This window comes from Oncorhynchus kisutch, linkage group LG17 (genome assembly GCF_002021735.2).
Source record: "Oncorhynchus kisutch isolate 150728-3 linkage group LG17, Okis_V2, whole genome shotgun sequence".
Classification (NCBI taxonomy): Eukaryota; Metazoa; Chordata; class Actinopteri; order Salmoniformes; family Salmonidae; genus Oncorhynchus; species Oncorhynchus kisutch.
Window position 1 is genome coordinate 59,937,601 of NC_034190.2, and position 14,298 is coordinate 59,951,898.

The window sequence follows — 14,298 nt, forward strand, 5'->3', positions numbered from 1 at the left end:
ATGCCTTATAAAACACTTCCTATAACATCATAATAGCTCATAAGTAGTTACAGCATCCTTATAATACATTCCTATAATGATTTGAAAGCACAGAGAGTATAATGCATTATATCTCGACTGATCGTAAAATGGTCTGTCTGACATATTTGAAAGTCTGACATTCAAACCATGAGCGGGCATCACATTGGGTTTTCTGTCTTTTTCAGGATCATGGTGTGACTGTAAGCAGTATAGGCGAGACTTCTTATTCAACAACAGAAGGTGTTTCCCCTGTGAGTACATTATTACCTGACCTGTCCAATTTGAACTCCAGCACACAGATTGTAAACCTACTTCTCCCTCTGTGTTTGAATGAGATTGTTAGAATTAGATGTGTTAGAGTGAATCAAATCATTTGAATGTGTATGCCTGACTGTGTATCTATGTATAAGTATGTTTGCATTGTTCTGTTTAATATGTATATACAGTGCATTCGGAAAGTATTCAGACCCCTTGACTTTTTACACATTTTGTTACATTACAGCCTTATTCTAAAATTGATTAAATAGTTTCCCCCCCTCATCAATCTACACACAATCCCCATAATAACAAAGCAAAAACAGATTGATACATTTGTGCAGATGTATAAAATAAAAATTAAACATCACATTTACATAAGTATTCAGACCCTTTACTCAGTACTTTGTAGAAGCACATTTGGCATCGATTACAGCCTTGAGTCTTCCTCTGTATGACGCTACAAGCTTGGCACACCTGTATTTGGCGAGTTTCTCACATTCTTCTCTGCAGATTCTCTCAAGCTCTGTCAGGTTGGATGGGGAGCATCGCTGCACAGCTATTTTCAGGTCTCTCCAGAGAAGATTGATGGGGTTCAAGTCCTGGCTCTGGCTGGGCCACTCAAGGACATTCAGAGACTTGTCCCGAATCCCTCCTGCATTGTCTTGGCTGTGAGCTTAAGGTCGTCATCCTGTTGGAAGGTGAACCTTTGCGCCAGTCTGAGGTACTGAGCACTCGGGAGCAGATTTTCATCTAGGATCTCTCTGTACTTTGCTCCGTTCATCTTTCCCTTGATCCTGACAAGTCTCCCAGTTCCTGCCGCTGAAAAACATCCCCACAGAATGATGCTGCCACCACTATGCTTCACCGTAGGGATGGTGCCAGGCTTCCTCCAGACGTGATGCATTCAGCCCAAAAAGTTAAATATTAGTTTAATCAGACCAGAGAATCTTGTTTCTCATGGTGTGAGAGTTCTTTAGGTGCCTTCTTTCAAACTTTTAATGGGCTATCATGTGCCTTTAACTGAGGAGCGGCTTTCTTCTGTCCACTCTACTATAAAGGCCTGATTGGTAGAGTGCTGCAGAGATGGTTGTCTTTCTGGAAGGTTCTCACATTTCCACAGAGGAACTCTGGAGCTCTATCAGAGTGACCACTGGGTTCTTACTCACCTCCCTGACCAAGGCCCTTCTCCCCTGATTGCTCAGTTTGTCCGGGCGGCCAGCTCTAAGAAGAGTCTTGGTGGTCCAAACGTCTTCCATTTAAGAATGAAGGAGGCCACTGTGTTCTTGGGGACCTTCAGTGCTGCAGACATTTTTTGGTACCCTTCCCCAGGTTTGTGCAGCAACACAATCCTGTTTCGGAGCTCTCTAGAAAATTCCTTCGACCTCATGTCTTGGTTTTTGCTCTGACATGCACTGTCAACTGTGGGACCTTTATATAGACAGGTGTGTGCCTTTCCAAATCATGTCCAATCTTTTGAATTGACCAATAGATTGGACAATCAAGTTGTAGAAACATCTCAAGGATGATCAATGGAAACAGGATGCACCTGAGCTCAATTTTGAGTCTCATAGCAAAGGGTCTGAATACTTATGTAAATAAGGTATTTCTGTTTTTGCAAACCTTTCTAAAAAAACATTATATTAAAAAACAAAAGTCATTATGGGGTATTGTGTGTAGAATGATAAGGAAAATGTTGTATTTAATCAATTTTAGAATAAGGTTGTAACATAACAAAATGTGGAAAAACTTAAGGGGTCTGAATACTTTCCGAATGCACTGTATGTATTTAATTTATATCATGTATAGGCGTGTCTGTTTGTGTGTATCTGCATGCGTGTGTGCATGTGTGTCCATTAGACCTGGGTTTCAAATATCTCAATTACTTTCACATACATTCAATGTAAGTATTAAGCTAGTGGTGGAATGAATATTGGAATGAATATTTGAATTCATTTGGAAATACACTAGGAAAGTACTTGAAAAACTCAAATACAACGATTTAAATACACTCCCATCAATTTAACCCAGGTATTTGAAAATAGTATTTGAAATACATGTAAGTATTTGAAAATCCTGTCAAACACAATTTGGCAGACTATTATTATAATAATTATTATAACCACCATTCAGATACTCAAATAAAATAACAAATATTTTTAAATACCAGGTTCTCAAATTGACATGTATTTGAACTGACTGTGTCCATGTATGATCATGATGTCATTAATGCTTTTTTTCCCCCCATGTGTCCTGACATCCTGACAGGTGCACATGTGTACGTTGGGAAGAGAGGCCTCTGGATCTCCAATACTTGTTACTGAGAATGTTACCTCTGCAACCACGCATGTCACCAAGGTATCAACAATTGTCAAATGGTCTGATGTATTCAGTACCTTCAGTATTATTGGTTTCCATTGATCTTATAATGTTTGCCAAATTGCACACACCTTTTCTCTAGCTGTAGAGGTATAAGCAACAGCAAAGGTGTGTTCAATTTGGCAAATGTTCCAAAGAAATGTGTTGTGTGTTCCAGACGGTGAAAGGGGGCTATTCAGAGACCAGAATTGAGAAGAGGATCATAATCACAGGAGATGATGATGTTGACCAGGAGCAGGTGAGCAGACTGCAGCTTAAGGACAACATGACCTCTGTAACGCAGTAACCTATAAGCCATAGATACAGCAGGGGATGTGTCATCTTAAAAGTGCTCATAGAGTATTCATTACTTGACATACACCAGACTCTACATAATAAGCAGTTGACATTAATGTCATATAATTTGTTCCTTCACAGGCCCTCGCTATTGCGATTCAGGAAGCCAAGCAACAGCATCCGGACATGTTGGTCACCAAGGCAGTAGTTGTCAAGGAAACAGAATCGTCCACTGAGGATCCACATGGGACATCTTAGGTACAGGGGTCTTCAAAACTTTAAACAATGACAGGTTTCTATTGTGAATCGAATCTCCATAACCTCTCTGCATGAAAGGTTGGTAGTTCCTTTCATCTGGTGTCATAGTTTAAACCAGGGATGGGCAACTGGCGGCCACCCCATTTGAAGGCCCTCGGATCATTTCGCGGGGGGTAGGGAACTCAGTCGGGGTCTCAACTGTTACTGTTGCAAGGTAGAATAATAGAATACACAAGGTGCAATTTTGAAATGTGGTTGTTGTGCATCAACAGTTTTCATCACTGACCGTCACTCAATTAGCCCATGTCAGCTAACATGTTTTAGATTGGTAAGTTAGTCTAGCGGCCAGCTATCTAGGCTTGTAGTAATCAAGGTAGAATTAGAGCCTGGGGGGGGGGGGGGGCCCGCAACTGCGGCCCCTCATTATGAGTTCAGATTTTGTGTGGCCCCATCCCCATCAAAGTTGCCCATCCCTGCTTTAAACAATGAACTGTCTCATCTCTCCTATAGTCCTGATTCCTGGGACATGAGCGCCCCCCTCAGGAGCAGACCTGTTGGTGCCTGAGCTACCTGAGACAACCACACTGCTGTACCACCCTGACCACTGCTAGTGGGGCTCCGACACACACGTTTCAATCCCTCACCCTTACTACTCTTGCCCACTGGGCCAACCCATATACTTCCCTGTTGTCTACCATAGTAACAGGACTCATTTAAATCCAACCCTTTATTTATGAACCTTTGCTCTGGTGGTGATATGGTGAAATATAGCCTCTTAGAATCTGAGAGTGAAACTTACATACTCGTCTCTAGCATGTTGGCTCAGCATTCCCGAACAATCACATTACAAGTAAAAATGTTGAAAACACTTCAACTCACTTTACCTGTTGTCCAATTATTATTTTTCCTATGTCGGAGGTAATCTGATACAACATATCCATAGGGGAACGTTATCAACCTGACCTTCAGTATGCTGGTCTGTATATTTCCGGTTTGTATTTTCAATACTGACTCAATTTGCACGAGACAAACACTTAAACAATTTGTCTGAACCTAATCACAGACCGAACGGCAAACACTTCCAGCTGATTACGAGGAAACGTGCTTCCGTTGACACATTGGTTACATTCGGCTATTATTTACATATTGTGCATCACGTGAAATGCATCACATGATTGAAAATACTCACCGGAATTACAAGCCGACATAGCCATATACCTACCGGCGCCCCAGAAAGTTGGGCTAATAGTACTTTCCTGTGGCCATTTTATCTCCACTTCCAACCGCCAAAAAGACAACCGGTAAAGTATGTTTAAATATAATTTTATTCAACATTCTGTCTGGTAGAGACTATTGCGTCTTTTTTACAGCGACTTCTTTCAGACTGATAGCCATGGAGTAACCATGGTAACAGCCTGATATTTAGACAAGGTGAAATACAGACATGGATGGCTAGATATGGAAATGTCATAAATGATGGCAGTCTTGGTACTAAGAAATAACAGGTTGAATGACAAAATAATGCCAGAATTCCTTGTTTCTCTGCTGGAAAGTTTCTGTCTACACCTAGTACACTTGTCTGCACTGGTCTCAACACTCAAGCCAAACAACTGGGTTTTGACTAGATAGGTTAGGATAATTAATGTAGCAGGTTAGGATAATTAGGCTAAGGTTAGGGTTAGGGTTAGCTAAAATGCACATAATAAAACTTGTCCCCAGGCTCGAATTTCTGGAACATAGAGCCTGGCAACAGTGTGGGACTGTGAAGGGGTGTAGATTTACTGAGTGACATGATAATCAATTCAAATTCTGAGCAAATCACACGACTATGAGATGTGGTTCCAAATCGAGGGGGGAAAAGTATTTGTTATGGTGCACCATGGAAATAACTCATATAACCCATAACCCAGGTAGTAGGAACATATCGACGTTCATGCTAACAGCTAGCCATAGCTTTGTTACACACAAACACAAAAACAATACTGTCCCCCCGAATGCAGCACACTTACGGGGAGTTTCTAAGGGTTGCACTAAATGGTGATGGACTGAGAGATCAGCCAATTAAAACCAGTGGTTGTTTCTCCGCTCCTGCCATAGGCTTCCAGTCAAGTCCTTTTCTGAGGTGCTCGGAAACAAGACGGTTCGACAGAGAGCAAGCCAGCTGGTGGGCGAGATTAATTTGATATAAGCTGTATCCTATCTAGACCACCAAACTGTTCTCAGCTTGCCTCTGCAAAGTATCCTCTAAGGAAATTAAATGGGAAGGTTTTTGCCTGAATGTCAAGTGGATCCAAATCTTAGGAGCTGTTGTCTCTTTGATGTGCTCATCCCATCATATCACTTTAAAGTCTCACTGCCGTCACAACGCACACCAATGCCACACTTGTAGTGCAGGACATTTTTATTACAAGGGTACTTAGTATGAGATAATCTGGCAGACTATAGGACTACAATGTGGTCCAACGTCCTACTAAGTAAATTCCACCCACCATTCTAGACCTCAGATCCAACTCTAATGCCTACTGAGGCCTAGATTAAATCTGGACAGCAGAAAATCGACACTAAAGCACAATTGAAATTTAAAGGCAATGTTCCCGGATTCGCTGAGACTACATTATCTGTAAACGCTGCAAACAGTATGTCGGCTCAATTGTAAATTACCTTTATATTTTAATTGCGCTATAATGCGGATCTTGATTAAATCTAGAGTGTGCTTACATATCTACGTAGTTTGTCAAGAGAAAAAAAACGTGTATCCATTAGTTGTAGGTCCAGTACTGTTGACGTGCATGCAGTAAAGCAGGTTTTCATGAACAGGAAAACCTTCCCTTAGTTTTATATACTCGCTAAACCAGCAAAGTCCATAACTGTGCTTTGGCCCATTTCTGTAACAGTGAGAATGGTTATGGGAATGCCAGAGGATACACAGATTGCAGGAGATTTGAGAACAGTAGGCTACTCTGCACCAGCGAGGTCCGTAAATCGCGGCGCTGGTTTGGTGGCACTAACTCGACGATGCCAAATGTGCCAGAGTAGAGAAAGGGGCACCACAGCTAACACAGAAAGGTCCAAATTGAACTTTTCTTCCTGCAATGGCGCATCCTCACCATCATACAACAGAGGAGAAGAGCTGTTGAAACTCTCTCGGATAAATAATCTTTCTCAAGATATCTTGCTTTTTCTTTAACCCACAATTCGGGCATTTGGCTGACATCTTGGCAGACCCTACCTTGAACTCTTGCAATTGGGTATTTTTGTTTTAAGAACACAATTGACGTTACTGTATTATGATGATGGTTTACTTGTTATTGAAGTTGATCTGTGTAGACATTTGGATGTATATAAATGGAGTGCTTATGAACCTCTGATCAATAGAATGTGCCTGTTGGGTATTTATAAAAATTGTGAAAGTATAAATTCTGAGCATGTTACTGTTCTAAAATGATCCAAGGTCAGGTCCCCTTCCAACCGTTAGAGATACAGTCACTTTCTGCTGTTATACTGTGGCTATCTACAGTAGGATATATTAAGAGATTCACATTAGAACCTTATTAAGTATGCCAAATGAGCTACCTTTTAAATGAAACTAGTATTTTAGATAATGTTTGCATGATACAGACATTCATTATGAAATTAAATTAAACCACTAGAATACCTACTGTATAGATACAATGTTATAGTATTATGCAAAGTAGAAGAGACCTTAAGGCAGTATGAAATATCACAGTAGCTAGCTACAGTTGAAGTCAGAAGTTTACATAATGACACTTAGGAGTCATTAACTTGTTTTTCAACCACTCAACAAATGTATTGTTAACAAACTATAGTTTTGGCAAGTCGGTTAGGACATCTACTTTGTGCATGACACAAGTAGTTTTTCCAACAATTGTTTACAGACAGATTATTTCACTTATAATTCACTGTATCACAATTCCAGTGGGTCAGAAGTTTACATACACTATGTTGACTGTGCCTTTAAACAGCTTGGAAAATTCCAGAAAATTATGTCATGGCTTTAGAAGCTTCTGATAGGTTAATTGACATCATTTGAGTCAATTGGAGGTGTACCTGTGGATGTATTTCAAGCCCTACCTTCAAACTCAGTGCCTTTTTGCAAGACATCATGGGGAAATCAAAATAAAACAGCCAAGACCTCAGAAAATAAATTGTAGACCTCCACAAGTCTGGTTCATCCTTGGGAGCAATTTCCAAACGCCTGACGTTACCACGTTCATCTGTACAAACAATAGTATGCAGGTATAAACACCATGGGACCACGCAGCCTTCATAACGCTCAGGAAGGAGACGCGTTCTGTCTCTTAGAGATGAACGTACTTTGGTGCGAAAAGTGCAAATCAACCCCAGAACAACAGCAAAGGACCTTGTGAAGATGCTGGAGAAAACAGGTACAAAAGTATCTATATCCACAGTAAAACGAGTCCTATATCGACAAACCCTGAAAGGCCACTCAGCAAGGAAGATGCCACTGCTCCAAAACCACCATAAAAAAGCCAGACTACAGTCTGCACATGGGGACAAAGATTGTACTTTTTGAGAAGTGTCCTCTGGTCTGATGAAACAAAAATATAACTGGCCATAATGACCATCGTCATGTTTGGAGGAAAAAGGGGGCGGCTGGCAAGATGAAGAACACCGTCCCAACCGTGAAGCACGGGGGTGGCAGCATCATGTTGTAGGGGTGCTTTGCTGCAGGAGGGACTGGTGAACTTCACAAAATTGATGGCAACATGAGGAAGGACAATTGTGTGGATATATTGAAGCAACATCTCAAGACATCAGTCAGGAAGTTAAAGCTTGGACTTTCCAAATGGACAACGACCCCAAGCATACTTCCAAAGTTGTGGCAAAATGGCTTAAGGACAACAAAGTCGAGGTGTTGGAGTAGCCATCAAAGCCCTGACCTCAATCCCATAAAAAGATTGTGGGCAGAACTGAAAAAGCATGTGCGAACAAGGAGGCCTACAAACCTGACTCAGTTACATCAGCTCTGTCAGGAGGAATTGGCCAACATTCACCCAACCTAATGTGGGAAGTTTGTGGAAGGCTACCTGACACCTTTCACCCAAGTTAAACAATTTAAAGGCAATGCTGCCAAATACTAATTGAATGTATGTAAACTTCTGACCCTCTGGGCATGTGATGAAAGAAAAAAACGCTGAAATAAATCACTCTATGCTATTATTCTGACATTTCACATTCTTAAAATAAAGTGGTGGTCCTAACTGACCTAAGACAGACATTTTTACTAGGATTAAATGTCAGGAATTGTGAAACTGAGTTAAAATGTATTTGGCTAAGGTGTATGTAAACTTCCGACTTCAACTGTACATCAGTAAATGTCCCACATAGGTTATGGCTGGGATTCAATCCGAGGCACGTTGTAGAGCGATGTTGACAATGCGCCCATTAAAACTAAAATTCTTAATGGTGAAACTGCCACAACAAATAAGTTACTGCAAACAGACACAGTTTTTTTCCCATGACGTCATTGCACACACACGATACAACAGTGGCATACTATATGTACTGCATTTGTTTTTCTTGATGCATGACGCTCCCCACCTCTGCTTCGTCGACAAAACAAAAACAATAACAACAGCCGTGGGGTGGACAGTGGCGCTGTTTCCCCCTATTGTGTATTCGATCTTTAAAGGCAACGTTCCCGAGGAGACCTCATTGACTGTAGCTGCTGAAAATGTCTGCTCAATTGGAAATGACCTTGAAATGTCATGAGTTCCACAATGCGCCTCAGATTGAATCCCGGCCTAGATGTCAGTGAAATGAAATGTCTGCATTATGTCTGTTCTAACTGTAGACTCCATCTACAGGAAATGAAACTCTGTAACAGGAAAAAGGAAATGGAAGGTATTATTAGCATACAGTGTTTTCAATTCAGAATGGGGGGATAAAGATAACTCAACAAATTCAGTCATGATAAGAGGGTTTGCCAATCCCCAGGTCCCACAACATGTTCACATTTGGTTGACTCCATTAAATAATAGGAGTGCTGTAAAGTGCTATCACTGCACTTGAAGGGGCATACATAAGATTCTCCATCCATCTACATACACATTTAACAACTATCATGACATTAGTAATTGCTAATGATTTTTATCCTGGTGGCGTTTATGCCATTTTCAGGGATGACTTACTGTGTGTTACATGGATTCAAGTTTTATATGGACATTTACCAGGCCTCTTGCAGTGGCTATATGGCATTATACATAGAAGCCCTTATTTATCCTCCTTCAAGCAAAGTGTTCCAGTGATACCTGGTATCTCAATCCCTCATTTGCTTTTAGTGTGTTTTGGTCTGGTTATATTTTGAGTGTGTGAGGGATACCATGGCCTATGTTTCCTACTGTATGAAAAGTGTGCTGTGATAATGTTTGGTAGTAGTGACACTTCTGTATTTGTATGAAGGAACTACTTCCAACAGTTTTGTAATCGAGGATATACTTTAGATGAACTATGTGCCAGAAAGCCAACAAAAATGTCACAAACGTGATATGGTAAGACTAATGTATATATCCTGTCAGAGTATTACTTGTCAGGTACCCTCTTACAACCCTCTAAGCTACTCCGAGTTAATGCATTTAGACAAAAATTCATAGGTTGAGCTGAAGGTGCCATGTTAGGATTATGACAAGTTAAAGTTGGCTTTGGGACACATAACTCAACTGTTACCAGGTGTGTGGTGTGTAACTGTTGAATCTCATTAGACAGCCAAGTTTTTGCATTTATGTTCGATATCTTTTACAAATCACAGTGGCAAAATCAATGTGGGGGTTAGGAGTGGCGAAACCAATGTCAACAGCCATTCATTCCTTTGTACAGTATTCTGAGGATTAAGTTGGTTTCAGATAAGTGGCAATGTTACTACTGTACACTAGAGAGTTTCAATGAGCTCTAGATAGCTTGCCGGGCAGTCTGCATTGGGTGCATCTAACATCAGTTTACCCTACCCAAGTCCTAACCTTAATCATGACCTTAGATCAGTATCTAAGGGCAACTTCATCCTACATGTTGAAGTAACCTGGCAACTTGGACAAGTAATCAAACCAGCCATGATTAATCAGAGGCGTTGGCGAGACCATCGCCCTGTGCCGAACCCTGATTGGATGACTTCTGGCTGACCTCGGAACCCTCCCAGACCCCTCAGCTCACCAATATCTGTATAGCCCTCCTCTACTCAGTTCACATCATGTTTGCTCTGTGCTGCTCCCCATTGCTTGGTGCTGTGTCTTTGCTGTACAGTGAACTTGCATTCCATACATTAATAAACTAAATGAAAAGAGCGCGACGAGAGTGAGATTCTGTCCATGAATCACCATTTTTCTTGTGGATGTTTTTCCGAGTTGTGGCATCCGTATTCCACCATATGATATCAGGATAATTTGTATACTGTTTGTTTGATTATTTACATCTTGTCTTCAACGTCATATTTATACAATGTGGCACTGTATTTCACATAACCTCCCTAATGCCAAGACTTGTCTTTTCATGGCAAATATATAGCAAACATATATCTTCTGAAGAGTATGTATTTCACTTTTCAAAATGGTAGGCCTATACAGTGCCATACATCCAACATTCAAACACATTGTTTGAACTTTGTTTGTCCATCACATTGTTTGTCCATCTGTATTCTCACTATTGCTATGGTAAATAATACAGATCGGATCACATTTCCCCTCAGAAAAGAAGCAAACAAAATGTCATTATGTTTATTAAAAGCAGGTTGATCCATTAAAATATTCCAAGCCACTTACATTGACCACTTTCATGCCAAACAGCAGTTGACTGTAGGAATATGCACAATGTTTGAAAAACTCAATAAACACTGCCACTTCTTTTACAATGCAAATCATGAAAGACATAAGAAAAAAGGCATATCTGAGCACTAATGATCAAACATAAAACATAAAATGGTCCAAAGGAACCTTGTTCTCATTTAATAAAATTGGGATCATTTCTAATAAACAATATCTGGATTCACATGTGATTAATAAATAATAGTAACACGGTAATAATAATAACAATAAAAACAACAATGATAATAGACATAAGGCTCATTTTGGGACCTGAGGATTTCATACATACAGTGTACAAGAAATTGGCTCACACAGCTTAGCGTGGCTATTTATGCACTTGTAATGGAGGGAAAGGTGAGGAGAGAAAAGACATCCATCTATCAGCTTTCCACCACACTGTAGTTCCTACCAGAAGCCATTTTGGTGCTGACTGTACTGCAGCTGCCAGTATTATGAGGCTGGGTGGATGGGAACCATGTTGGCTCAAAATGTTATAATTTATACTGTATATAACAGTCCATATATAACGATATGTGGTCCTCTGTCGCTCAGTTGGTAGAGCATTGCGCTTGCAACGGCAGGATTGTGGGTTTGATTCCTGGGACCATCCATCCGTAAAATGTACACACGCATGACTATAAATCGCTTTGGACTAAAGCGTCTGCTAAATGGCACATAATATTATATTTTATGTTATGTAAGAGTAAGTGCAGTTTCCAGGAAAAGGAACATAGGTCCCGAACCAGGCCATAACATAACGAGGTTTGTCAAGACGCCCTGGTAGTTGCAGGTGTCACCAGTGAAACAAGGTTCTCTCTTCTTAACCTTTTCAGTACAGTAGGTGTCCTAGATACAGTCTTTGAGGATTCAGGGAATGACAATCATCACTGCAGGTATGGGTCTCTTGAATGTAGCTTCATTTCATGTGTGTGAGTTAATTCCCTTCACACTGTCCAGGGTCAGCGGCATCTTAACTCGCCAGTTGTACCCTTATCCAAATTATGTTAGAAAGTAGCAGTCTCCTTTTTTTGGGGGGGGAGACAAGCTCTCACAGGGGTTCCTGAAATGTACACAGCTTCTTGTGCATCGTATGTCCTTGTCTTCATAAAGAAACGCTTTTGAGATTATCCATTTACGGAAAACATTTTAAAAAGACAGAAAGCGGTAACAACGTAATTTCAGCGTTTATCAGCGCTGCTTATGTAACAACAGTTTCCAAGCTGGACTTTCAATATCTCCCATGAAAGGTTTGAGGGAAATATATTGTCAACAAAAGGGGTATCTGTTAGAGGAAGAAGATACATGGCCTCTTTGTCCAGTGTCCTCATGGAAAGCAGTGTGGTCCAGGAGCTGTTTGTCATAGGAACGTCCTGGCTGTGAAATAGAGTGCAAGCATATTGACCATGGATACCGCTGATAACTCCGGGGCTGCACCAATGGCCATTGAACCTGCAATAAAACCAGTCAAATCTAACGAGTTTCTTACAGTATATGCTGTTCAGAATGCAGTTCAATTTATTCTAGACACTGAATAAGGGTTGGGGTAAATTCCATTTCAATTCAGGAGGTAAACTGAAATTCCAATTCCCCAAATGTCTCTAGCACTTTGCATTACAGCACGGGAGAAAGTGGTATTAACATGGTAATAGTATGGTAACAATTTACGGTTACGCACCATGAAAGCAATATGTAACTAGTGCTGGAATGAAAGGGTTTAAGGTTAGAGGAGTTTGGAAAAACAGATCCCTGTTACCATACTGTTGGTGAATTGTTAGCCCTCTATTACATATTTGGAGTATTACCTTAAAACGAGATTATAATTACACAGATATTAACGACTAACTGGGAAAAATAAGGTCTGTTATTAACACTTTGTCCCGTGAGGTAATGTCATTTCTCGTAGAGATGCATTTTGGAAAATGTGAATTTGAATTTCAGTTTACTTTCTGAACTGACTGACGTGGAATTGACCTCAACCCTGCACTGAATTAAGAATACCCACAAACACATAATGAGTGATCTGTTGTCACGTTGCACATCTAGTCTGCAATAATGTTTTCCACCATGTTGTTATTGCTCAAATGTATCAGGAGGTGGCGCCGCTATACTGTATTTTGGATCATAATGGTTAGACAGAAGGGCCCATTATACTGGACTTGTTTGCATTGAATCCAATTAAAGATGTACATGTGTAATGAATGATATGTTGCTCTTGTGTTAAAAAAAGATCAATTCTGTTCCTAATGTTATTTCAGTCATTCCAATTAAAATTATTACATGATCTCATGGAAAAAGTTTAATCAGTTGGCCCTCATAATAATTGTATAATTTGGTGGGTGCTTATATTTGTCCTATTTCACACATGTACAAGTGTGTATTGATACACACAGTATGAATTGGAAATGTGTTTTTTGCATATCCCAACTCCCCGTGAGACACCCTCAGAGAGTGGGGATACGGCCAGGGTCAGACATTATCAATTGGGGTTAAGTGCTTTGCTCAAGAGCACATCTGCAGATTTTTCAACTTGTCAGCATAGGGATTTGAACTAGCAATCTTTCAGTTACTGGCCCAATGCTCTGACCGTGTCAGGCAAAATGTCCCACCTGCTATCCTGGGAATAGTGATTTGTCTGCTGCTACTCCCCTCTCCTCCCTCGCTGAAGGGTTTGATCTGGATGACATAGTCCTCGTTGACCGGTAGCGCCAGCTCCAGAGACGTGGTGTTGGTTTCGACCACGTTGGGACGACTGTGTCTGTCCTGTGTGTACATCACCTGGAGAGATGTGACAACACAAATCATACACAGTGTGGATCTGCACAACATAGCCTAGAGTGCACATACTGTATAAGAATCACTACGAGAATCAACCTTGTCGTGGTCAGAAACACTGCTATGCTTATTATATACTTTGCTTATAAGAATCAGTCTGTTCAGTCATTCAAGTGCTGAACAACTCAACATAGGTGAATAACCCTAGCACATACTGGATCATTTAATAAATAATAAGAAAAAAAAGTTGAAATGCGTGTTTATTCCCGTACTTTGTAACCAGTGACCTCGGACTCGTTCTCCAGAGCTCTAACATGATCCCATTTGAGGATGACCTTCGAGTTTGAGGTGTTCCATATGATCTTCACCGGTGCCTGGCTTGGGGCTGGAAGAAAAGAAAACGTGAACACTTCATTTGGATAGTCCATCTGTAGATGCTGGTCTATTGATAGTTTGTTGGGTATTTATAGATGGCCTATCCAAATAAAATGTCTCCAGTCCA

General features: G+C 40.6%; 2 protein-coding genes across 7 annotated transcripts in view; one reads left to right on the plus strand and one right to left on the minus strand.

The window, feature by feature from the left end:
- Positions 1-10,508, plus strand: part of si:dkey-178k16.1 (protein 4.1) — a 102,137-nt gene extending 91,629 nt beyond the window's left edge. For all 4 annotated transcript variants that reach the window (XM_020506383.2, XM_020506384.2, XM_020506385.2 and 1 more), the window contains 5 exons: positions 207-272; positions 2,545-2,634; positions 2,813-2,893; positions 3,073-3,189; positions 3,700-10,508. In XM_020506383.2, coding sequence (XP_020361972.1) covers positions 207-272; positions 2,545-2,634; positions 2,813-2,893; positions 3,073-3,189 — 354 coding nt within the window. In that variant the 3' untranslated portion in view covers positions 3,700-10,508. The remainder of the gene's footprint in view (positions 1-206; positions 273-2,544; positions 2,635-2,812; positions 2,894-3,072; positions 3,190-3,699) is intronic.
- Positions 10,509-10,923: 415 nt separating this feature from the next.
- cntn3a.1 (contactin 3a, tandem duplicate 1) overlaps positions 10,924-14,298 on the minus strand; it is a 105,295-nt gene continuing 101,920 nt past the window's right edge. For 2 of the 3 annotated variants that reach the window (XM_020506390.2, XM_020506388.2), the window contains exons 21-23: positions 14,069-14,181; positions 13,631-13,799; positions 10,924-12,473 (exon numbers count right to left, since the gene is read on the minus strand). In XM_020506390.2, coding sequence (XP_020361979.1) covers positions 12,382-12,473; positions 13,631-13,799; positions 14,069-14,181 — 374 coding nt within the window. In that variant the 3' untranslated portion in view covers positions 10,924-12,381. The remainder of the gene's footprint in view (positions 12,474-13,630; positions 13,800-14,068; positions 14,182-14,298) is intronic. The other variant, XM_020506391.2, reaches the window with a different exon arrangement.